The sequence below is a fragment of the Equus quagga genome, chromosome 7 (assembly GCF_021613505.1).
Source record: "Equus quagga isolate Etosha38 chromosome 7, UCLA_HA_Equagga_1.0, whole genome shotgun sequence".
NCBI lineage: Eukaryota > Metazoa > Chordata > Mammalia > Perissodactyla > Equidae > Equus > Equus quagga.
In genome coordinates, this window is record NC_060273.1 from 100,800,925 (window position 1) to 100,824,577 (window position 23,653).

Here is a 23,653-nt window from a genome sequence, read left to right on the forward strand (position 1 = left end):
GGGTTAAAGAAATGGTAGAAAAACTGGACAAGTGAGTTTTTAAGAAATCGATTAACCAGTTTAGTTGCCGTGGTTGAGCATAGCCCTCTATAAACACAGTCTCAACAGTTTATCTGGGGAGTGACATGTCATTTTTTGATAATTTTTTGTTTTGTTTTTTAAGATTGCTGAGAGGGTGAAGCTATCAAAGACCAGATCCGAATCTTCATCGTCTGATCGGCCAGTCCTGGGCTCAGAAATCAGCAGCATAGGGGTGAGTGTTCACAAGAAGCAAGGCAAGAAAGCGCCCAATAGAGCTACCTGGACAGTGGCCTGTAGATGATAGAAGAGCTCCCAAAGTTCACCTCCAGGAAACCAGTTGATTATAATAATAAATCATACCTGATTTCCTTCTGAAGCATCAACTAAAATGTATAGGTTTCCACATGCTGAATTGCTTCTTCAACTTTAAGGGAGGTTTTTTTTCTCTACTTGAAACTGTTCAGAAAGAAATGATTTAGATCTAGTTTCTGGTGATGTAGATGAAAGTCTTGAAGTATCTGCTTTATATCACCCTGATGCCCTAGAGACGGAGTGAGTCAGGAAGGCCCTCTGAAAGGGAGTGTGCTCTCGAGTGAGGATGAATGCCGCCTTTGAAGGGGAGCCCAATGCATGGCAGAATGCAACCTTCTAGCTCAGTATTAGCATTTTCATTTGTAGAGTTTGCAAACTCCCTGGGGCTGTAAGCTGATGGATCCTGAAAAGGGAGTAGTTTCACATCCCTGGGGGATATCTTTTAGGATTGGGGATGAGGCTCGGAGAGCCAGCTATTTGATCCTCAGGTAGAGAAGGCCTAAATAGCACTTCTGGGGCCCTAATTTAGAATTACGTGCTGAACAAAAGTTGCACACATCCACATTCCATGCCAGAGCCAAATTATGAAAATAAAGGAGTCAATCTCTCTTCTCTACAGCAGCCAGAGACAGGAGCCTGGAGTGGCAGGGGGTTCAGGAAGCGGAAGGGAGTCCAGACTATGTTCAATATCCAAAATTTTAAGGACTCTAAGGAGGCATGATCCCCCTGCCTGCTGCCCAGTAGCACATGCGTGGGAGATGCAGCTGTATTCTGACCCTGTTTTCTGTACTGCGTTCACATCAGTTAGCTTTTTATACTAGAATCGTATTATACAAACTGAGAAGGATCAGGGTAACCATCTCCTGGTGTCTGATCCTTAAGGAATATCAGCTTTAGATTGTTTTGCATGCAAAGCATGGGGACAGGCGTCCCTGAAGTGACACTGTCCGGAGGGGGATTAATGCTTACCTGTACAGGTATCCAGCAGTGTGGCGGAACACCTGGCCCACTCTCTTCAGGACTGCTCCAACATCCAAGAGATCTTCCAAACACTCTACTCACATGGATCTGCCATCTCTGAGAGCAAAATTAGAGAGTTTGAGGTGGAAACAGAACGGTTGAATAGGTAAGAGGAAATCCTGTATATTTGAATACTGGTGGGGAGCTAGCTGCCCCTCCTCCCCTTTGCAAAGATCAATTCAAGTTGGCTTGTGTATTGTGACATAGAGTGATGCTGTCAAGCTGGTGGAGGGGGCACTTTCTATCATCTTGCTCATCAGCGGAGTGCTTACAGCAGTCAGCACTGGCTGCATGGGCATGGTGTGACCTATTCATTTGAATACACAAGGTCTTGTGCTTAAAAGGATGCCACACTTGCTTTACTGCTCTCCTGTTGCCGTTCTAAATTCTTAGTAATTTGTGAACCTGGGGCCCTGCCCTTTCATTTTGCAGTAGCCTTTGCAAATTATGTAGCAAGTCCTGAGAGCAGTCCATATAGAATGACAAGTAGGTCAGAATGACGAGATAGCTCCTAAGCATGCAGGCCTGTGCTGCCAGGAACCACAGAAAGAGGTTCTGGAATGTTGAGTTAGCATCCCAGGGGTGCCTGGAGCTACCGGGAACCAGCAAAAGCAATGTGATAGAGGCATTCCTGGGATTGACGGCCATGCTGGTCTGACCTCCCTGCCTTATTTCAGGGTTGCCTCATTTTATTTATGCTCTTTGCAGATGTGCACAACCCTCAGTCCCTATGTCCTATCCTACTTAGTCCTACTTAGAATGATTTTCTAAGTAGGTCTAACTGCCCTGCTTAATCTTACCAAATACCCAGTTTTATGAATTCTTCCCAAGTCTCACGACAGAGGTTGTTTGAGTTTGTACTCCTGCCTGCTGGCAGAGACTGACTTGTGTGTCATCCCAGCAGTGAGAGAATTGCTAAAAAAGCAAAGGAGAAGGACCAGAGCCAAACCATGGTAACCACTCCGACACACAATTGGTTCTACAGTGCAGAAAGGATTGTTGAATGGCATCCAAGCATGGCCTGGCTGCCTTGACCTACCAGTCGGCATTGGGAGGGCATAGTAAGAACTAGAAAGGCTTATAAACTAACTGGGAAGAAATGTGGATACCGCTCCCCATTCATTGTTGCTTAATGCCATTCCCCTTGTGTAGGGCAAACCTGGATAAATTGAATTATTGTGTTAGTCCTCCCTGATTTGAAGCTGTTTAATATAGCACTTGAGAACCAAGGAAATGTGGTAATCTAGGTCATTTTAAATCTTGAAATTAAATGGTTTCCTTATTAAACCCAAAATACTGAAGAGTGACAGTCCTGATGATTACCTTGTAGAGAAGCAGCCCTCTCAGTATAACAGGCCGGGGAGTGCTTAAAAATGGAATCAGATGTGCTCTTTGCAATTTAATGAAGTCAGATGCCTGGAGGGGCCCTCTGTTTAGTGAGAATCTCCTCTTACTGGGTTTGGGGTTTAACAAGCCTGCTTTGTGGTTGAATTCAGGGGAGGTTCCCTCCTCTTCAATTGTGTGCACCTCGGAGAGACCAAAGAAGGAACTATTCGGTGCTCATAGCTCACGTTATTATGGTACTTAACAGCTTAAAGGGCTCTCACAGACAACCACTTAATCCTCAACTTGGGAGGACAAAACAGTCCCATTTTGCAAATGAGAAAACAAAGGCTTCCATGTTGAGTGACTTGCCTTCAGTCCAGGGCTGTTAAATAGGCTGGCTGTAATTCCAACCCCTGCCCTTTGATCTCACCTCCATTGTTCCCCCCATGATCATACCTACTGCTAGACAGGGAAGTTCTTAGAAATAATCTACCACTGTGTCCTGATGTCTGTTATTTTACTACCTCTCCCGAAGTTGGAGGCCTATTGTGCTCCCAAAAATGACAGCCTTTAACTTGTGAGGTGGGTGGATCATGCGTACTCAGAAGTGTGTTCCCTCATTTAACAAATCTATTTTAAGCACCTGCTATGTGCTAGGCTATTTGGCTTGAGAAGGGAAGTAAAACACACAAGGTCCCTGCTCTCATGGCACTTATATTCTATAAGGGGAGCTAGCTAGACCAGAAGCAAACAAATAAAATTATAAGAAAGCTCCAAGAAGAAAGTAAATAGGACACTGTGATAGAATAACAGGCAGGTTGATTTTAGAGAGGTAGCCAAGAAGGCGTCTCTGAAGAGGGGACATAAAAATTGAGATTTTAAGGGGAAAAAAAAGCAGTCATATGACAAACTAGGAAGAGTCTTATGAGCCAACTTATCAATCTCAAGGCCAGAAAAACCTTGGCATGAAGTAGGAATGGTACAAAGGCCGATGGAACTGAAATGGAGTGCGTGGAAGGAGGAGTCACGTGGGATAAGGTGGCAAAGCCGACAGGGCTGGGTGGGATGTGGATGTTGAGGCCATGGACAAAGTTTGCTCTTTATTCTAAGTGTCAGTGGAAGTCGTTAATAGGTTTTAAGTAGGAGAAGAATGGATCTGATATAAGTTTCAGAAGATCACTCAGGTGTGGGCGAGAGTAGAAGCAGAGAGATTATTGCAGGGGACCAGTGTGGCCGAAGTGGAGGTGAGGTGATGGGTTCAGTGTATGTTTGGTGGTAAAATCAATGAAAACTGCAGCTGGATTAGCTCTGGATATAGGAGAAAGGGATGGTCTCAAAGAAGATTCTCAGGTGTCTCGCCCGTATTGTTGGGTAGATAGTGGTGACATTTACTGAGACGGACAAGATGGGGGAAGAAAAAGTTTGGAGAAAATCAAGAGTCCCATTTGGGAATGTTAAATTTGAGGTGTCAGTGTGACACCCAATGAAAATATCAGGAAACAGCTGGATATGTGAGACTGCCACTCAGAAGAGAGGTCTGGGCTAGAGAAATTTGGGAGCCAAGGGCACATAAATGCCTGTTAAAGTCATGGGACTGGATAAAATCTCCCTAAGGGGAGAGTGTTGATAGAGGAGGGGCTTGGATTGAGCCCTGACAGAACGCCAACCCCCACAGATTTCATAGAGAATGAAGAGCCAGCAGGAGACAGAAGAAGCGGCCTTTGAGGCAGGAGGAAAACCAGTAGAGACCTATCATGACCCAAGTGAGGGAGAACATTTTAAGACGGGAGTAGCTGATTACTGGGGTGTTGCCTGGGAAGGCCCCTGAGATGGGATTGGCCACATGGAGGTCTGTGAGCTGAGTAAACAGTTTCATCTAATTAGTGGGGACAGAATGTACCCTAGAGCAAGTTGAAAAGTAAATGAAAGAGTGGGTACTATTTGAAGACATCTTAATGTGAACGGGGACAGAAAACTATGTTCTCCTAACACCTTACATGGACTTGACCTTGTTGCCAAAGCCTCTCAGAGGCCTTAGTTATACACTCACCAGACATCTCACATGTTGTTGAATGTCTCCTTATTCTGCTCTAAGATCTGTGGTCCTAAGATTTATCTGAAGGCAAATGGCTTCCAAGCCCCTTTCCGTTTCGATGGTCACTTGCATTTGGTGTGTGTAAAACCTTACATATCTTTAAGACTTGGTGATCAGAGTACTATCACTTGGCTTGTCCCATGGAAGATGAATCGTTGCATCTAGAGCATAGTATGCTAGGACAGAAAACAGACGCTGAAGACTTAGGTTTTTCTGATTTGTTTTCTAACTTTGCCATAAACTCATTTGCTCTGAATTTTCAGTTCTGATTCCTAGAAAACTTAAAGTTCCCACAACTTATCCACCACTAGTGAGCAGGTGAGGGACTGTCTAACCTGGAAGGAGCTCTGGACACAGCACCCAGTTCCTGATCCACTTCCCATTCAGAGGCCCCGTGAGGGCAACTTCCTGTTCACTGGCTGATTCATCTTTTGCTTCTGCTCCGTAGTGAGCGGTTGTGAGTGAAGGATCTGGGGTCAGACTGACCGGTTCAAATCCCAGGGCCAGGTGCTTAACTTTTGTGTGCCTCCACTTCCTCCTCTGAGAAATGGGGACAGTAATGCTTAATTCAAAGGGCTGTGGGGGGGGTTATTGAGCAAGGGATCAACAAAGAGTAGCTGTTACTGTGATGCCACTTTTCCTTTGTCCACAAGGAGGGTGTTCTGTTGAAGCACCAGATGTAACTCTCCTGAAGGGCTGCGGTTGACTCCTTTCCTCCACAGAGACTCAGAGCCTCACACAGTACTTGGCACAGGGCGTGTCAATGGCTGTGCGGGAAATAACCAGGGAGCTTACTTTTCATTTCTAATTTACACAGAATTTAGTGATTCTTTAACTTAGAGTTGCTTCCTTTTTTTTATTTCGCATCAGTTACATTTGTGAAAACATCTGACAAGCTCACATCCTAACATGCATTTCTGGCCTCAAGCTAGAGTCGACAACTAAAATATTGGCAAATTAATTGTAATCCTAGTGTGAAATTGTGAAAGTGGTTTTTCTTCCTTTGTAGCCGTATTGAACACCTCAAATCCCAAAATGACCTCCTGACCATAACCCTGGAGGAATGCAAAAGCAACGCCGAGAGGATGAGCATGCTGGTGGGGAAGTACGAGTCCAATGCCACTGCGCTGAGGCTGGCCCTGCAGTACAGGTAGGAAATGGGCACGTGGCCACTGCAGTTTAGAAATGTGTCCACAGTAACCTTTTGTGAAAAAGTAGGACACACAGGCATTTAGAAGACATAACTAGAGGGTTAGACCAGCAAATACTAGTGTGATCTATATTGAAAATCAGTTAGCACCCTGATAGCTTATTAAGAAAATAAGGAGACTGGGGGACTGGCCCAGTGGCATAGCAGTTAAGTTCGCATGTTCAGCTTCAGTGGCCCAGGGTTCACTGGTTCAGATCCCGGGTGTGGACCTATGCGCCACTTGTTGCGCCATGCTGTGACAGGCATCTCACATATACAGTAGAGGAAGATGGGCATGGATGTTAGCTCAGGGCCAATCTTCCTCAGCAAAAAGAGGAAAAGAGGAAGATTGGCAGCAGATGTTAGCTCAGGACTAATCTTCCTCAAAAAAAAAAAAGGAAAAGAAGGAGAATGAATATGCTATTTGTAAACCGGTATGTTTCTGCTGACATGGTTAACTTAAGTATTATTTCATTCAAGTAATATCACTCAGAATGTCAATTTTTCTACTACATATTGACCTATTCTTTCCAGTCTTTATTCATGTTTATAAATATTTTACATTGTTGTAAATCTAGTGCATTCTATTACTTCAACTTGTTATAGTTTGGTAATATTGCTTAAGAGTGTCCATTTATTTCGAATGGCTGTATCCCCTGCTTCAGGTTTATATGTTGTTATTTTATTTGCTCATTTCTCTAAAAGACATTCAGATTTTCACAGACTCTTGATAGTGAAAATAATTCTATGGTGAATAATTTAATATAGATCACATCGTCATTCTTTTGGGTATTTTCCTTGGAATGAAATCCCTGAGGCAGGAATTATAGGTCAAAGGATATGAATATTTTCATGGCTCTTTGGGCTTGCTACCAATTTTTTCCCATAAAAACAAGCCAGTTTAAATAATACGATTCATTCATCGATGAGCAAGTGGTCTATGAATGTACCACTTTTTTTCAGCCTCATCAGCTTTGGAATTTATCTATTTTTAAATTACTAGTTGTTTAAGAGCCACAAAACTGTGCTTTATTATTGTTTTCATTGATTTATTTTATTAGTGTCCCCACTTAGGCATATTTGCCAAGGTCCCAGAGTAGTGATGGTATCTTACTCTTGGCATCCTCTGAAAATTTCAATGTTGTTTTAAGAAACTTTGTTTCTTCAAAAAACAATATCAAACCAAAATATATGAAACCACAGTTAGGAAGCAATCATGCTAATTTACAGACACACCAAAGCAAACAAGTAATCCATCTATGATAACACTCGAAACAGGCTATTCTGCCCCCACAGTCTGCCTTTCATTCACATGGATGAAGCAATGTCCCAGTGCCTCTAACCTGAAAGGCAGGCTGCCCTTGGAAGGAGGAGCTGCCAGCACCCAGAGCTAGTTATTGGATCCTTTTCCTTATCTCCTAGGAAAGGAAGATGAAAGTAAAGACAATTGAAAAACAGATGGTCTGTTGAGTAAATGTTGAGTAAAGCAACATTTCCCCTGCTCAGCTGGAAGAAACTAGTTGGTTATTTGCTTGGGGGGTGAATTTTGCTACTGTAGCATCTTGTCCGGTACCACTCAGGTGTTATGCACATACTCCACCTCCTGTGCAGACTTGGGTCCATGTGGGGTCATAGCGGCAACAGGAAAGAGGTCACTCTTTGATCCTCTGCCTCTTGCACTAGTGATAATGGGCACAAAGAAGAGAGACTAATTTTATTCCTCTTAGAAATCCAAGCTCAAGCTCTTGTCAGAGATTTTGTTTCATGAGACAGTTTTACAAGCATCTGGTAGAACTTTCTGTGCTGATGGAACTGTTCTCTGGCTGTGCTGTCCAATGTGGTAACCGCTAGCCACATGTGGCTATTAAACATATAAAATGTGGCTATTGCAACAGAGGAACTGAATTGCTCATTTTATTTAATTTAAATTCTTTTTAATTTAAATAGCCACATGTGGCTAGTGGTCACTATATTGAATAGGGTAGGTCTAGGACAAAGTACTCTCCTTTCTGGGGTGTTATCTATTATTGTATAGCTATCTATTATGTCAGTTTCTGGGGTAAAGGATCTGGGAGTCATTTGGCTAGGTGGTTCTGGCTCAGAGTCTCCTCTGAGGTTCTGGTCAAGCTCTCAGCCAGGGCTGCGTCAGCTGAAACCTTAACTGGGGCTGGTGGATCTGCTTTGAGGAAGGCTCATCCACACGGCTGTTGGGTGGAGTCCTTAGTCCTTCACTGGCTGTTGGCTGGAAGCCTTAGTTTCTCACCACATGGGCCTCTCCATGGGGCTTTCAGGAGTCTTCAAGTGTCCTCTAGAGAGGATGATCCAAGAGGAAAGTAAAGGGAGGGACAGTGACCAGGATGGAAGTCACAGTGTAACTTAATAACCTAATCTTGGAAGTGACATCCTTTCACTTCTGCTATATTCTTAGTTACACAGGCCAACCCTGGAACAGTGTGGAAGAGGATTATACAAGGCTGTGGATACAAGTGTGAGGAGATAGGGGGGCGTGCATCTTGGAGGCTCGCTTCCGTGGGCATATTACCTTTCCCTTTTAGCTGATCATCAAATAGGCAACAAACTTGCCTCTCCCACCTTTATTGCTTCTCTGATATTTTTCTAGATCCTAGTTTAAAGCTTAAAAAAGAACTGGGGCCACATAGCGGAGCAAGCCCTTGGCTTCGTCCAGGAATATTCGTGGGTATTTCCTCACTTACATGGACAGCAAGGCTGAGGGGCAGGTCCCCAGCTGCCTCCCACCCCAGGAACAGCTCACGATCCTCTGCCAGAGTTGAGGACGCCATGTGCTTCTCTTTCAGTGAGCAGTGCATAGAAGCCTATGAACTTCTCCTGGCACTGGCCGAGAGTGAGCAGAACCTCATCCTGGGGCAGTTCCGGGCGGCTGGTGTGGGGTCCTCCCCTGGTAAGTGTGGCCCGAGTTGCTCCACCCCTCTTCCTTCTCGTCCTCTGCCTCTTTCGCTCTCCTGCCCTCCATCTCGGCTGTTGGCATTGGAACACCTCCCAACAACATGAGATTCTCTCATCAAGAGTGTTTTCGTTTTTTCCTCATGACTGAGTGAGTAAATTGTTTATGTTGAATGCAGCAAGAACTGGAGTGGAAACAGAATTACAGACAAGTTAAAACAAACAAGCCCTCTTAGGAAACACATTCTCCCAGGCTGACAGTAGGACCAGATGGAGCCGGAGGCCCATGTTCGTGATGAAAGGGACCAACTTTACCACAACCTCCCTCTCTGATGCTGGTTGTTGAGGGTCTCTGCTGCCCCTGTGGCCTTTGCCTTGTTCTACTGCTTTATTGGCTGTGCTTTTCCTCCAGGTTTGTTCCTTTGGGCAGTTTTGAAGCATGGGTCCCCCCTACCTTTCCAGGTGTCTTATGAATACACAGGAAATAGTTTCACACCTTGCTCTTATCAGCTTCACAGAATGCTAACCCCACGAGCCCAGGCCCTGCCATGGAGCAGAGGTGTCTGCCAACCCACCTCGCCTCCCTGCCCCTTCATCCCCCTGCCCCAGGGTCATGTGCCCTGTTGGCCTGATTTGATCCTCCAGATCTGCAGTGCCCCCTACCTTGGTTCCTCAATTTTGAGTAACTAAAAGGGGTGTTAAGTGAAAAAGACACAAGTATGGCATCTTTCTTATTAGCAACATTTGCTAAAACTTCGCCAGTGTGTATGGCTCTGTGCAGAGGGCTGTAGTGGAAAAAGTGCTTGAGAAGAGAGAGATCAAGGGAGAAAGATTGCATCTCTCAGTGCTAAGGCCTGGATACCACCTCAGCCTACACTTTAGAATAGCGGCTTCTCTGGAGAAGCAACGGCAAGTAAACAAAAAATTGAAGTGACCGGATCACGCCAGAGCCAGAGATGGGCGGTGTGACAGGCCAGAAGTCCCCAGCCATGGAGACCAGGCCATCTGTCATGGACTGGCTTTTCTTCGAGAGCTATGAGCTCCCATTAGGGCTGGTCCTCCCAGGACACACCTTGCAAAGAAGGGCCCCTCCCGGATGCATCCCCACCCCCACCCCCCTTCTTGCCAGCTCCTCCCTCTTTGCCTGGGGTCCAGCCTTTGCACTGAACACTTGCATATTTTTCCTCCTTCAGTTTTGTCGTGTACAGGAATCTGAAGCAAATCTGAAAGAAAGGAAGTATGCTGGGTATTAATTTCCTGCTTCATATCCAAGTTACCCAGCAAGGGAGCAGGCCCCCATTTGTACAGGCAGCCATCCTCCTCTCCGCTCTCTCTCTTTTTTAATAGAATTACCGTCCCAGCCCAGAAGGAGAAACTCTGCCAACATTTCCATTAGAAACCTCATTTTTCAGGGTCTTTTAACTGAACCATAAAACTTTATTCCTCATATTAAACAGATCCTAAAATGATCTTGGCCTACCATCAAGTTTTTTTTAAATATATGTATTAAGGAAGATGATCAATTACAGGGAAAAAAAATCAATCATCTTGTTTCCAGCTTGTATCAGAAGAATGTCTTAAACCATTCCATCCTCAAAAGGTGCCTTTTATTAAGCTTGTATCTGCTCAGCACAGTTACTTGTAGGAGCTGAAAGGATTTAAATAAATCTGCATTTAAAATATTTAAAATCAATAATAAAATGCTTTGTATTAACCTAGTCCTGTGTAGCTCATGGATATATTTATAAAATGAGCCAGTCAGTAATAGTATGCCCACTTCAGAATTCAAAGAACAGTCAGTTGGTGAAATGTCTGTAAAATATCTCATTTGTGGAAGGTGGAAAGGCATGAACGTGGTCAGAGAAGTGGCCAGAGGGAGGGTCGGGGAATCTTAGCATGCAGGACATGCACACCCACAGTTCCTCCCCTCTCTCTGTAAAACTGAGGGTTGGCTTAATTTTTAGCAGTTCCCTATTAAATCTCGCTCTTCCGTTCTGCTGACAGAGGCAGCTGACCTGTCGCTCTGCCCTAAGGGGCCATGTAGTTGCACAGCAGAGCGAGTACTCGTTAGTGACGTTTACTCACAGTATCAATCATTGTGGTTTTTCCTTTGTTTCTTGTTGACTGCACAGGCATTCATTACGTTCATTCTACATGATTTAGACCAGTGGTTTTCAAACTGTGCCTGGGATCCTGGAGGAGTTTCTTTGGGCCTCAACAGTGGGTTTGGAGGGTGGAGAAGCTGAGTGTATGGCCCCTACCCCTTCCCAGTTCAACCAGTTGCACACTAACCATTTTTGTATCTTAGGCTTTGGCGTAAGATTTCACATGAAAATATTTGGAAGACCATGGGTCTAGGCTGTAGTGATGCAAACCATTGACTGATTTGGTCAGCGCAGTGTTTAAAACACAACGAGAATGTGAACATCCTGGGCAGGGAATTCACTGTCTGGCACTGTGCCTGGTGCCCGCCACTCCTGACGTCTTGCTCCAGCCCAGTTACCTGGCTCCTGGAGGCATTTGGCTCACCACTGACTGTGACCAAGCTGAGAGAGAAAGATTGGGGATAGCATCAGTACAGAAAATACAGAGCCAATGTAAAGTTCTCCTTTTAACCATTAGTTTTGTCTGTCTTGCCTACACGAAGCTCTAACCAAAGCTGTAGATATGGTGGAGATCTGGCACGGTTTGGCCTCAATTTCTCCCTGCCCTCATTCACAAGCAAAGTGCCAACACAGGGAAGAATGGCCAAACAGTAGACTTGTGACTGAGTGGGAGGAGACCCCAGGAGCCTAGATAATTAGAAAATCATAGCCTGTTAGAGTTGGAAACAGACCTCAGAGATCACATTAGCCAACCCTTCATTTGTCGATGAGAACAGTAGAGCCGAGAGCAGAGGAATGCTTTCCTAAGTACAGTTTCTCAGTGACAGAGCCAGGCCCAGAACACGATCTCTTCATTGGCTGTCCACTGCTAGTTCCTCTCCACTGTGCCTCCTCAGCCCTGAGTAACTAAGAACTGATTATTCAAACCCACTCCCAGGCTTGCCCTATCTAGACCTGTGTTCATTAATCCATTGGCTTCTCTGCAATGTAGGAGACCAGTCAGGGGATGAAAACATCACTCAGATGCTCAAGCGAGCTCACGACTGCCGGAAGACGGCTGAGAACGCCGCCAAGGCCCTGCTCATGAAGCTGGATGGCAGCTGCGGGGGAGCCTTTGCTGTGGCCGGCTGCAGCGTGCAGCCCTGGGAGAGCCTCTCCTCCAACAGCCACACCAGGTAATTCTTGGCCTTTCTGCCACGAGATGGATGTGTGTCTACATGTATTCCACTGACTAGGCTTGACGTACTGTGACCCAGCTCTCGGGGACCATGAGGCTTGTTTAAGGGCAGCATTCTCCCCTGGCTTGCAGCATGCTCCATCCAGTCAGAGAATCAGAATGGGAGAGCTGGAAAGGGCCTTCTCATTTTGCCAAGATGTAAACTTCAGCACAGAGAGAAGGAGTGATTTATTCAAGGAAGTGGTAGAGATGGAACCAGAACCTGCCTTTCTGTCTGGTGCTCTTTTCCCCCATTCTGTTCTAGTCTCCATTTCTTTATAGTTCATGGTTTCCAAGAAGCGTTTGGGGTCACTGAGGCCCATTTGCTGCGAACAGTCCTTAAGCACCCAAGACCGAGACCGTGCATCCTGTTTCCAGGCTCTCTTCTCTCCCTTCCTCTTGTGCTTCTATCTTTTCTAAGCTCTTCTCAGGCAATAGCCTCTTCTCACATGTTTTTTGCTTTGTAGAGTGATGCGATATTCAGAGCATGTGCTTAGTAGATACTTACTCATGAACCTGAGTTCAAGTTCCGTGTCTGTGAATCTAGAAAACTGAAGTGAGTACTTGAAAAAGATGGGGAGGAAAGCCATGAAGACCTTGCTGAGCATGGTTCACTGAAGCCATTGGATTCTTTTGGATGGGAGTGGAGGTTCAGAATGAAGCCTTTTCTAATGATCGTCTCATTTCTTGCCACCACAGCCCTAAAATCATCAACGCCTTCCCTGTATAGACAGTTCTCACTCTAGAAAGTACTTTGTTAGAGATTCTTATCTGATGGCCAAATCATAAAAGACAGGCAGGGTAACTTACCCCATTTTCGCAGGTGAGAAAACCTTGGCTCAGAGATGTGCAAGTAACTTGCCTAAATAAGGTCGCATGGCTGGTAGATAAGAGAGAAATCAGGACTCAAACCCAGGACTTCAGCACCAAGCATATTGTTCTTTCCACTATACCAGTTTGGATCTCATGACATTAAAAAACTGTCTACGTGCAGATCACGTAACCAAAATCACATAAGGGTAGATTGAATCTCAGAGCCAAAGGAGAAATACTGATGTTTTCTTGGTCCCTGAAAGCAATTTAATGTTCCCATCTCTCTTTCCCGCTGATAGGACCCAGCCGTCTGCCCAAGTGCATCCATTTACCGGTCCTGGACCAGGTGCCTCCAGAAAGGGGACATTCCCAATAACATAGTTGGCCAGGTGCCCACAAACACAAGGGACTTATTTCCTCTTGACTCCAGCAACACTTGTCTTATTCAGTGAAGCACAGATTATAATTTTTTTTTCTTAAAACCAGATTTTTCTATTTAAACCCAGAAAGCAGATACTCTTCTTAATGACTTTTCCAGATGTACATAATCTATCATTTCCATGTTCGTTCAGAATAGAAATGTCGTTCTCATGTTGTCAGTGATATTGTTCTGTTGAACTAGTGAACATTAGAATTGGGTTGACAGGAAATGTGTGCTGTTTCAGTAGCTTATAAGGTGTGTGTTACAGATCTTTTGCTCATACCTCCCCACTCCCAAAAATAATTTTGTTGTTTTAATCTAAATCAGATACAAATTTTAAGTCAGTCAGGAGTGGGAGCATTTTCTCACCACCTATTTAGTGGAGACCCTGGTTGTGAATATTTCTCAGAAATATTTTAACATATAGATGAGCCTTAATTTTGAGACAATTTTCTTAGAGAAATTTAATTTTAGGTAATATATTTCTGTAGGTTAAGATAAATTCAGAACACAGTTTCTGTTTTCAAGGATGCCCTCACTAAAGAATAACCTTTGAACTACGTTCAGTCTTAAATGGATCTTCCTATCAAAATACAGAGGTCTTTAGCTCAGATTTCATTCAGTTCTCCTTAAAAATTCACTTTTACACTCCCCACCCAAATCAGAGCAGCTTAGAGTGGGTACAAAAGAACCACACACAGGGCATTCATGTGGCACCCCACATTCTTAGGAGTTGATACAGCTAGACTGTTTATGTTAAATGTGGGCTCAGAAAAAAGTCCCAAACCACCAGACTCTTTCATAATTGAAATAATTAATTTTGTTTGTAAATCTTACCATTCCAGCTCGGATATTCCCCCATGTCAAGATTATAGAAAAAAGAAAGAAAAGGAGCTTCCAGAGTTGCAGTTTTATGTGGCTCCATAAATCCCCTTTCCTCCCACTGTAACCAGCTGGCCTAGAGAATTCTAATCCAAGTGTCAGCCAGCTGTTCCTGAAGGTCTCAGGAAAAGAATGCTGAGTCCCAGGCCTCCAGATGCCTTTCTGGCAGCACACATGCAGCTCTGGTGATAGAAGGGTCATGATTTTGAAGAGGAGCAACGGAAGAGTAGTTACCAGCAAGGAGAATAAGAATGGGAGCTGACTCGTCAGTTGACTCTGTTGGCAGGAGCCCAGGGACACTGCTATTTCATTTTTGAAAAATACAGCCATGGCCTCATCAGAAAGTGTAACTGTCTTAATGGACAGAGTAACTAGGTAATGTTGATTGCCTGTATAGCTTTGTCAACATATCACAACAGAGAGGCAAATGGACTCAATTGTTGGGAAGTGGGACTAGGACTTCTTAATCAAGCCCACCCTTTCTGTCAAGCAGCACAGTTTTAGTTCATTTGGTGGAAGCACAGTCATCGATCTAAATCTACAAAAGGACGTGTGGCCAAGACAGAATAAGCCGCAGCAAGTCTGCCCTCATGGAGAGGGGTATTGAGTACCTTTTGTGCTGCCATCAGGTGAGGATCATGGTGAGCCGTGTGAGTCTGTTGTTTGCAACCTGGCTGTGAGCCTCTGGGTACCCGCAGGAAGCGAGGGTACCACCTAGCTGAGCACGCACAGTGGGGCAGAATCTCCAAATTGGAGTGGAGGGTGGTGGAGCTCCAGAGATGCCCAGTCTTCACCCTCTAAGCTAGTCTTCAGTAAGATAAAGTGTCATGGGAGTGGGAAGAAGGGTTGAGGACAGTGGAATCGTGTCCATTGAAAGGGTGAATGGAATTGAAACAGCCATCCAGTCAGGACAGGCCTGTGCCGCCACCATCAGCAAGCTTCCAGGAATGAGAGTCGCACTAGATCTGGCTGTTATCGTAGTCATCTTTTCTTTGCTCTGAAAAAGAGAAGCGCTTTCTTCATCCAAGTATCGGGAGAGTCCATCCAAAGTCCTTGGAATTAGTGCTTAGAAGTGTTAGGAAATTCTAAAGTCCAGCTCAGACACATCCCCCAACATGACAGCATGGTGCCCAGGCCTCCTGCTCAAATGTCCCTGTCACTTATTTTTTAGATTCTAAGAGAACTAAGTAGAGACCTGAAATGCTATTTTTGCTTTTTATTTCTTTAAGACCTAACTTCTGATTTCAGAAAAAAGTATATGCTCATTGTAAAAATAAAGAAACAACTAAAATCAAAGCATTAAATAAAATTCTCCATGCTAGGACCCTCATTGGAAAGGACAGTGCAAACAGTTTGGGGTATATTTCCAGAGATTTAACTGTCAATTTTTTATTAGTTGAGACCCTTGGTTGTAAGTGACAGAAACGTACTCAGCTAGCTTAAGAAGGAGTCCTACTGGGCGGATGCCGGCTCTCCCACGCAGGAGCTGCGTGCCCGAGCTGAAGGCAAGGGCCGAGGGCTACAAGAAGCCCGAGCAGCAGCGGAACCAGGCACCTGAGCATGGCCAGGCCAGGCCCACATCTGCTTTCCTCTCCTCGCTGCTGCAGGCAGGCTCCCCAGACGGCAGCCAGCCAGCACACCAGCTGCATTTGTGCACAAGGCTGACCGGTTCCACTGGTGTCAAGTAAGAAAATCCCGGGGAAGGATGTCTTGCCACCTTGCCAGCTAAGCTCAGGTGCCTACCCCAGTCATCTGTGGCCGTGGCCATCCCCACAGGAGCCACGTGGATGGAGAAGAGAGGAGCAGGTCTCAGAAGAAGAGGGAAGCCATGTGCTCCGCAGACCAAAACGTGACATCTTTAAACACATGGCTGCATCTCATTTTTAACCTAACAAGGATCCTATTATGTGGACTCTCTTAAAACTTGCTTTTTTCCCTTAACAGTACATTTTTAGACATCTTTCCATGTGTGTCATGCTTTTCAGTAGTTACATAGTTTTCCATTGGATGTCAGTCTATCATGTATTTTAACAGTTTTCTCTTCTTGGGCACTTGTATCTAGTTTGTCACTATTAGAACATTGCCACAGCCACCATCCTTGTCCTTATACCTGTCCCACTTGTGTAGTTTCTGTGGGACCAACTCTAAGCAGTAGAATTACTGACTCAAAAATTTTTAAAGTGTCAAATGTCAAAGGGCCTTCCGTACATGATCCAGTTCTTCTCCTACAGCCGGTGTATGAGAGGCCCTTTTCTTCCATCCCGTTGCTGAAACTGGCTGGTATACATTTTTTCACTTTGGCCACTCTGTAGGCAAAAGAATACCCTAAATATATTAGTGATGTTGAAAATCACTTATAAGGTTTAATTTTTCTAATGCCAGCGAAGTTGTTAGCAACAGTGTAGCTGTCAGGCGTAGTGGGTGACTATCTTGGTGTGTTATCAATGACCAAATCAGGAATAGGTCAATATTTGTTTCAGAGATGCCTGGCTTCCATCACCATTAATTATAACAGCACCTTTAAAAATGGCTGCAGAAATAGAATCTATCTCCTAAACATCTGTGTTTCTCGTTTGGACTTCTCCCTTCATCTGAGTTCTTAGGAGCTCTCTGAAACCAGGCACTTTTTGAGGACTTGAATTATCTAGCAGCAGAGTTTCCCATAACTGTATTTTGTTAGGAAATTTTCCCTCATCTAACCTCTGCTTCTCCTCCTAGAGAATTCTGATAACCACTCAAGAGCGTACAGACCTAAGAGGTTTGGATTGTGTTTAGTGTTTTCAGTCCTTTGTGACAAAGAACTGTCCAAAAAAGGCGGGGGAGGAGTGGATGGATACCCACAACACAACCCTGCAGAGACAGGCAGTTGACAAGGCTCCACCTTGTGCTTGGAGGAATGGGGCTGCTTAGGAGAGGCTGACATGGCCGAGTGTCACCTGGGCTGACCCCCTCCAAATAAATCTAAAATGCTCAGCCAAACAGAAGGCCAGCCTGGCGTCACTTTCCTTCTGAAAATGAGCTGCTCCTTGGTAGAAGTGCGATCTCACCTGGGGCCAGGTAAGACAGTGATAAAAACTTCAGGCAAAAGCCATCTGATTTTCAAGGTGAAAGAGATGAAATGCCCTTCTAGTTTGCTGCCAAGACAAGACAGGGAATCTGAAGAAAAATGGATTTTTCTTCTAAAAAGGAGGATGGGAAGTTGTCTTGAGGATAAGGATTGGACATGGTAGAGAGGAACAGAAGAAAGGAAATTTGCAGGTGATGGCTGCTTGACTAAACTTGCATCCATGTCCCCTTGGGGCCAGGGAAGCCAGAAGGGTGGGGTGTCCCAGGCCCAGCCAGGGTGGACTTCCCCTGCCATACCCGGCTCAAGGCCACCTTGTGTACAGTGCGCCAAAGGATCCACTGAAAACTAAGGGATGCAGAGCAAAGCTAGCATGAGGGGAGCTCAAGCAGAGCATCATGGAAAGGAGAAACCCACACGACCTGGCCCAGCTCCAGAGCAAAATGCAAAAACTTGCGCCTCCACCGTTCTGGGGTGGGCTGGGGTTTTCCTGATCTGCCGCCCTCCCCACAGTCCCTCTCAGAGAACACCTACAGCCTCCCACCCTGGAGAGGAGGAGTACACCGGCCTGCAGGAAAGTGATTTCTTCCCCGTTGACAACTGAGATCACCCGGCATTCCAGGCGGGAGAGTTAGTGGCTGAATCCCACGGCCAGTGGCTGGCGGCAGGCCCTGAGGATGCAGGCAGCTCCTTTGTCTGCGGGAGGCCAGAGGGAAGGCCTGTGGCTTCCCCTCCTTTGACATTGTCATAATCATATGCCGCAGTGGAGCATCAAGGGCACAAAGCAGAATTGTAATTAACTTCGCCCGATCTGTTCCCACTGGTGTCCTGGAAGGGAGATAGGGAAGCCAGAGGGGCTGCGGGGCTGTGGTTTAACTTGAAATTAAACTTTCCCCTGCTAAAAGCATTTTAAACCTCTGAGCTTCCAACAGGGGTAGGATCTGTGGAGGGCGATCTTTTGTTTTTTTTCTTTTTCTTCCTTTCTAAAAACTGCACCCACAGCAGAGATGGTGAAACAAAAGGCTTCCCCGCCTGGCCAGGGGTCAGGCCCCGGGCCCTCGAGGGCTCCAGGACACCCCAAAGCCTGCCCGCCTCTGCCCACCCACGTTCGTGTTCTCCCTGATGGTTCTTGGTGGTTTCTCAAGTCCGGTGGAGCACTTGCCGCTTTGCTTCTCCCTCAGATGGGGGTTTTCTGCACGACTTGCTAGGCGGCTGACCTCCCTGGGGGACTCCCTGAGTCTGGTGTTGGGTGTCACGGGGCCATTGGCACAGTTGTCCCCCTTCCTCCCCCAGAGCAAGTGCTGTGTGGCAGCACTAGCTGGTCCTGCCTGCTCAGGACCGGTTGTCTCCTTTCCACAACCTGTTGCCATGGGAACTCTTTGTCCCCCCCCCCCGCCCCCCAACCCTTCCGCAGGCCAGAAAGGTTGGCTCATTTACTCTGAGCCACACAGCTAGGCAGTGGCAGAGGAAGAGTATTTACTCAGGTCTGTCTGATGTTGGAGACCTGCTCGCGATCACTGGCACCCACCAGGGCAGCCCAAGAGCATAGTGGCCTCTCCGTAGAGAATGTTGGAGGGTGCTGTCACCTCCCAGATGACTAAAGAAAGACCCACGTATCCTGTGGGGAGGACCAGAGGTTCCCATACCTGGCCGTGCCTCAGGATCCCTTGGAGGGTGCCTTCAAGTACAGATTGCTGGCTCCACTCCAATGTCCCTGATTCTGTAGGTCCTGGGGCTGGGGGCCTGGGAACATGCATTCCTAACCAGCCCCCAGGCCATGCTGCTGTGCCCAGCCCAGCGGCTGCTCTGACAGCCACCCGGGGTGCACCAGCCCTGCCAAACGGAGACTCTGCCCAAGCATTATTACCTCCGTGCCTGCAGAATAATTAGAGATCTCCAGCTCCCAGTGCTCTTTGAATTTTGAAATTTCTTTTTTAAGTGAAAGGAAACAAAGGCGGCCCCAAGTATTAATGTTCTATTTCTAAAAAAGTCGTCCAAAGAAAATGTGACAAAAAGGCCACCTAGGTGGTAGGTCCATGGGTGCTGGTTAATCTCTGTGTTTTTCTGTATGTTTAAAACTTTTCAAAATAATTTTCCATGAAAGGAAGGACTCGGGTGATAAAGTGAACCTCCAATCCTGAGTCCCAGCCTCACGAGAAGGGATTTCGTCCCTAAGTGGCCCCCTCCCAACTCACTGGAGGAAAAGGGTTGATCCTGCCCAGCGTCACGCTGTCCGAGCTGCCGCAACGTGAGCGCCCTCACACTCGGCCCTGGAACCTCGGCGATCAGTGCCGCCACTTCCGTTTGCTTTAGTTCCGGTGCTCGTTTGCCTGTGGAGCGTCCTACATCTGTCCCTCCGCGTCAGGGCCGCCAGTCCGTGAAGATGAGCTCCAAGCCCCCCTTGGTGGTTTGTCCGAGGCCTGCCTCCCCGAGCTGTCCGCAGGCTGAAGAACGCTGAGAGGCTGAGGGAGGGACCCCGCTCCTCCTTAGATAAGACCCTCTTATTTGGTAGCTCTCATCCTCACGTGCCCCGCTGGGCTCCCAGTTGTCTTGATGCTTCTCTTGAGCTGCTCCATTTCTTTGTGAAATTGACCTGAAGTGTTCCAAATGGAGGATGTTGCTGCTTCTCCCCGACATCGTTTTTTTTTTTTTTTTTTTCCTTTTGGTGAGGAATATTGACTCTGAGCTCACATCTGTGCCAGCCTTCCTCTATTTTGTATGTAGGACACTGCCACAGGGTGACTTGATGAGCAGTGCACAGGTCAGCACCCAGGATCCGAACTCACAAACCCTGGGCCACTGAAGCAGAGCATGCAAACCCAACCACTATGCCACTGGGCTGGCCCCCCTTCTCATCGTTTTTAAAATATGGCTTGAAAAAACAATGATAATTAATAATTTTATCTTCCTTCCCAGCTTCTACCCTCCCTCCTCAGGATTGGTGCAGTGGCTCCCTATTGGGCCTTCCTGCCTCTCTCCTCAGCGCCACTGCCAGAGGGATCCTGTTAAAATGTGAGGCCGATCGTTATTTTTCTACTGCCCTCCAGTGGCTTCCATTCTAATTCTATAGAAAAAGACACGACCCTGATAAAACCCTACATAACCTGGCCCTCTCCTCTCCGACCCGTTCTCCTTCCTCTCCTCTAGCTGACTCTGATTCAGCCACAATCTCATTCTTGCCAGCCAAGCCCCCTGCCTCAGGGCCTTTGCATTTGTTGAGTCTTCTGCCTGGGTCAGTGTTCTTCCAAATAGCCACATAGCTCTCTTTCTCACCTCCTTTGGATCTACTCAAATGTACCTTTATCAGGCAGGCCTTCCCCACAACTCCATTTCAAATAATGATCCCATCGCCACTTCGCATTCCCTGTACCTTGTTCACTTTTCTCCATGGTACCTCTCACTGTCTGATGTACTGTATATTTTACTTGCTTGTCTCCTCTATTAGAATAGGAATTCCACGAGGGCAGGGATTTTTCTAGGCCTAGAAGAGTGTCCTGTAGTAGGCACTCCAGTATTTCTTAAATTAGTGGATGATAGCTGCATTCGAGGGCTTGCTGGGTGCTGGGCACTGTTCTGAACAGTTTTCATTCACCACATGTCATCCTTATGACAAACTCGTGAAGCAGGTCCCGTTATGACATCATTTTGTAGATGAGGAAGTAGGCATGGAGAGGTGAGCCATGCTACCTCTAGATCTGCTAAGCGTTTCCAGATGCTCCGGTCACAGATAAAGGGAGCACCTCTGTGTTAGGGTTCTCCGAAGAAACAGAGCCAATAGGATGTGTGTGTGCGCACGCAGGCATGTTTACGGAGAGAGAGTGACTGATTGTTTTAAGGAATTGGCTCCAGTTCTCATGGGGGCTAGCAAGTCCTAAATCTGCAGGGCAGGCAGGCAGGCTAGAGACCCAGGAAAGAGTTGATGTTACAGTCCTAAGTCTGAAGACTGGTTGGAGGCAGAATTTCTTCTTTCTCGAGGAATCTCAGTCTTTTCTCTTGAAGCTTTCAACTAATTGCATGAGGCCCACCCACATTATGGAAGCTAATATGCTTTACTCAAAGTCTACTGATTTAAATGTTAATCACATCTGAAAAATACCTTCACAGCAACATCTAGACAGGTGTTTCGCCAACAGCTGGGCTCCAGAACCTAGCCCAGTTGACGCATAAAATTAACCATCGAAATCCCTGAAGAGGTGTTGTGTGTTGGTCAGGTCGATCTTGCTCTCTTCATCTCCACGATGTGTCCTACCTGTCTTGTCGGGGCAAAGGGAATGGGAGGCAGCCCCAGAGTTTCTGGTGCTCAGGAGCTTCCAGTCCTAGCAGGAGTTCTCTCTCAGACCACCCCAAGCCCTAGGACGTTCTCTTCCTTATGTGCACAGCTAGCTGAATGGCAGAGGGCCAGCCCACCATCCCTTCTCACCCTTCTTTCCCCAGAAGCCTTATCTTCTTGATAATGTGTCATGAACAAGAGTGGAATGGCCCTTGATAACCTAGGTTATCAGAAGATTACATCTGCTGAGTTGGGGGCCTGGGCCCATTGTCTCTGTTCCAGTGTGCGGTGAGGAGAACAGGCCTGGGCTCGTGGCAGCCAACAGCCTGTGGATACCACTCCTTGCTTGTAGCACAGCTTTTAGTGACAGGAATCTTAGGAAGCAGGGCTGTGGAATGAGAAGGCTGTGGCCCGAGTCCAGTTGCACCAGTTTCTAGCCTCCTGACTGGGCAAGCCGCTTAATGTCACTAAGCCTCAGTTTCCAAATCCACAACAACAAAGATAGTAATGCCAGCCTAGCCTGTTTTGACGAGAGTTAAATGGGCCCCTGCTTGTTTTTCTGCCATCTTTCCAAAGCTGGTTCTGTGTGGGCCCCATCAAGAGTAGGCAGGTCCAGTATAGGTCCAGAGAAACTGCAGTAGGCCCACGCTGGCCTCAAATGCTCAAGGACCAACTGGGTGGAGTGGGCCTCATTCTGAGCCAGTGGGGGCAGCCCCCCACTGCTGGAAAAGGCCAGAACTGTCTTGAGAGCCTCAGTTTTCCTGTGGTACTCACCCTTTCATGATGGTCTGGGTCCCACAGAAGCCTTCACAGGCCGCCACGTTCCTGAGGTTCATCGCGAGGTTCCCCTTAGGTCTGGCAGCCCCTGCCCGTCTCCATTCAGCGTGGGCAGCCAAGGACCCCTTGGACCTGCCTGAGTCCTGTGGTGGACCCATACTCAGTCGTGCTACGGGAGGAATGGCTGTGGAGGCCTGGGGGCGCCCTGCTTTCTTGGTGTGATTGCAGTATCATACACACCTGTGTTTTTCATGGTACACAGCATCCCCCTTCACTGCCACTCCTTCCAGCTCCTGCCCTGAGGGGACTACTCTCAGCAGTCTGGGACGTGTGTGTGCATGTGAGTGTGTGGACACACACACACATACATCTACAGATCATGCCATAGGTATTTTGTTCTTTGACTTGCTTTGTTCCCTTAACATAGCCCTTTAGGTCCTGTCCACACACACACCTATTTTTATTACACACATACTATTTTTCATCCTATTTCTTCACTTGAAATGTCTCCGCCATTGTCATAATTACTACTGTGATAGCCACATCATTTCTCTCCTTTTGATGTGTACTATAATTCATAAACCCTATATTCTATGAAACATCTTTGTGTGTATCTTGTTGCTTCTGTGGAATTATTTCCTTATAATTCATTTCTAGGGTCCTCAACATTGTGTTAAAGGGTGTAAGCATTTCTCTTATTCTTCATACATATTTCTTTCCTAAAAGCGGTGTCAATTGACTCTACTGTGAAGAATGCTCTTTTTGGACTGCCGTCTAAATACTGTTGGGGAGATGGGATGTGGAGAAGAGTGAGGAGGGAAGACCTATTAACAGTGACTTGGGAATGTGATGGATTTTCTGTCTGTCTTCTCAGCACCACCAGCTCCACAGCCAGTAGCTGTGATACCGAGTTTACTAAAGAAGATGAGCAGAGGCTGAAGGATTATATCCAGCAGCTCAAAAATGACAGGGCCGCAGTCAAGCTGACCATGCTGGAGCTGGAGAGCATCCACATCGATCCTCTCAGCTACGACGTCAAGCCCCGGGGAGACAGCCAGCGGCTCGATCTTGAAAACGCTGTGCTGATGCAAGAGCTGATGGCCATGAAGGTATCCGTATGGGGACTGGGAACCTGGTCATAGCTCCTGTTCCTATTCACCCCACTGTCCTCAAGACAAAGGATAAAAAGGCCCTCTGAAGGCAGGTCAGCTGGTGATGAG

At 46.5% G+C, this 23,653-nt stretch overlaps 1 protein-coding gene across 5 annotated transcripts in view; it reads left to right on the forward strand.

Annotated features, from left to right (window-relative positions):
* Positions 1-23,653, forward strand: part of MCC (MCC regulator of WNT signaling pathway) — a 411,658-nt gene that overhangs the window by 357,485 nt on the left and 30,520 nt on the right. For all 5 annotated transcript variants that reach the window (XM_046665743.1, XM_046665741.1, XM_046665742.1 and 2 more), the window contains 6 exons: positions 164-253; positions 1,311-1,459; positions 5,784-5,924; positions 8,780-8,883; positions 11,982-12,165; positions 23,308-23,542. In XM_046665743.1, coding sequence (XP_046521699.1) covers positions 164-253; positions 1,311-1,459; positions 5,784-5,924; positions 8,780-8,883; positions 11,982-12,165; positions 23,308-23,542 — 903 coding nt within the window. The remainder of the gene's footprint in view (positions 1-163; positions 254-1,310; positions 1,460-5,783; positions 5,925-8,779; positions 8,884-11,981; positions 12,166-23,307; positions 23,543-23,653) is intronic.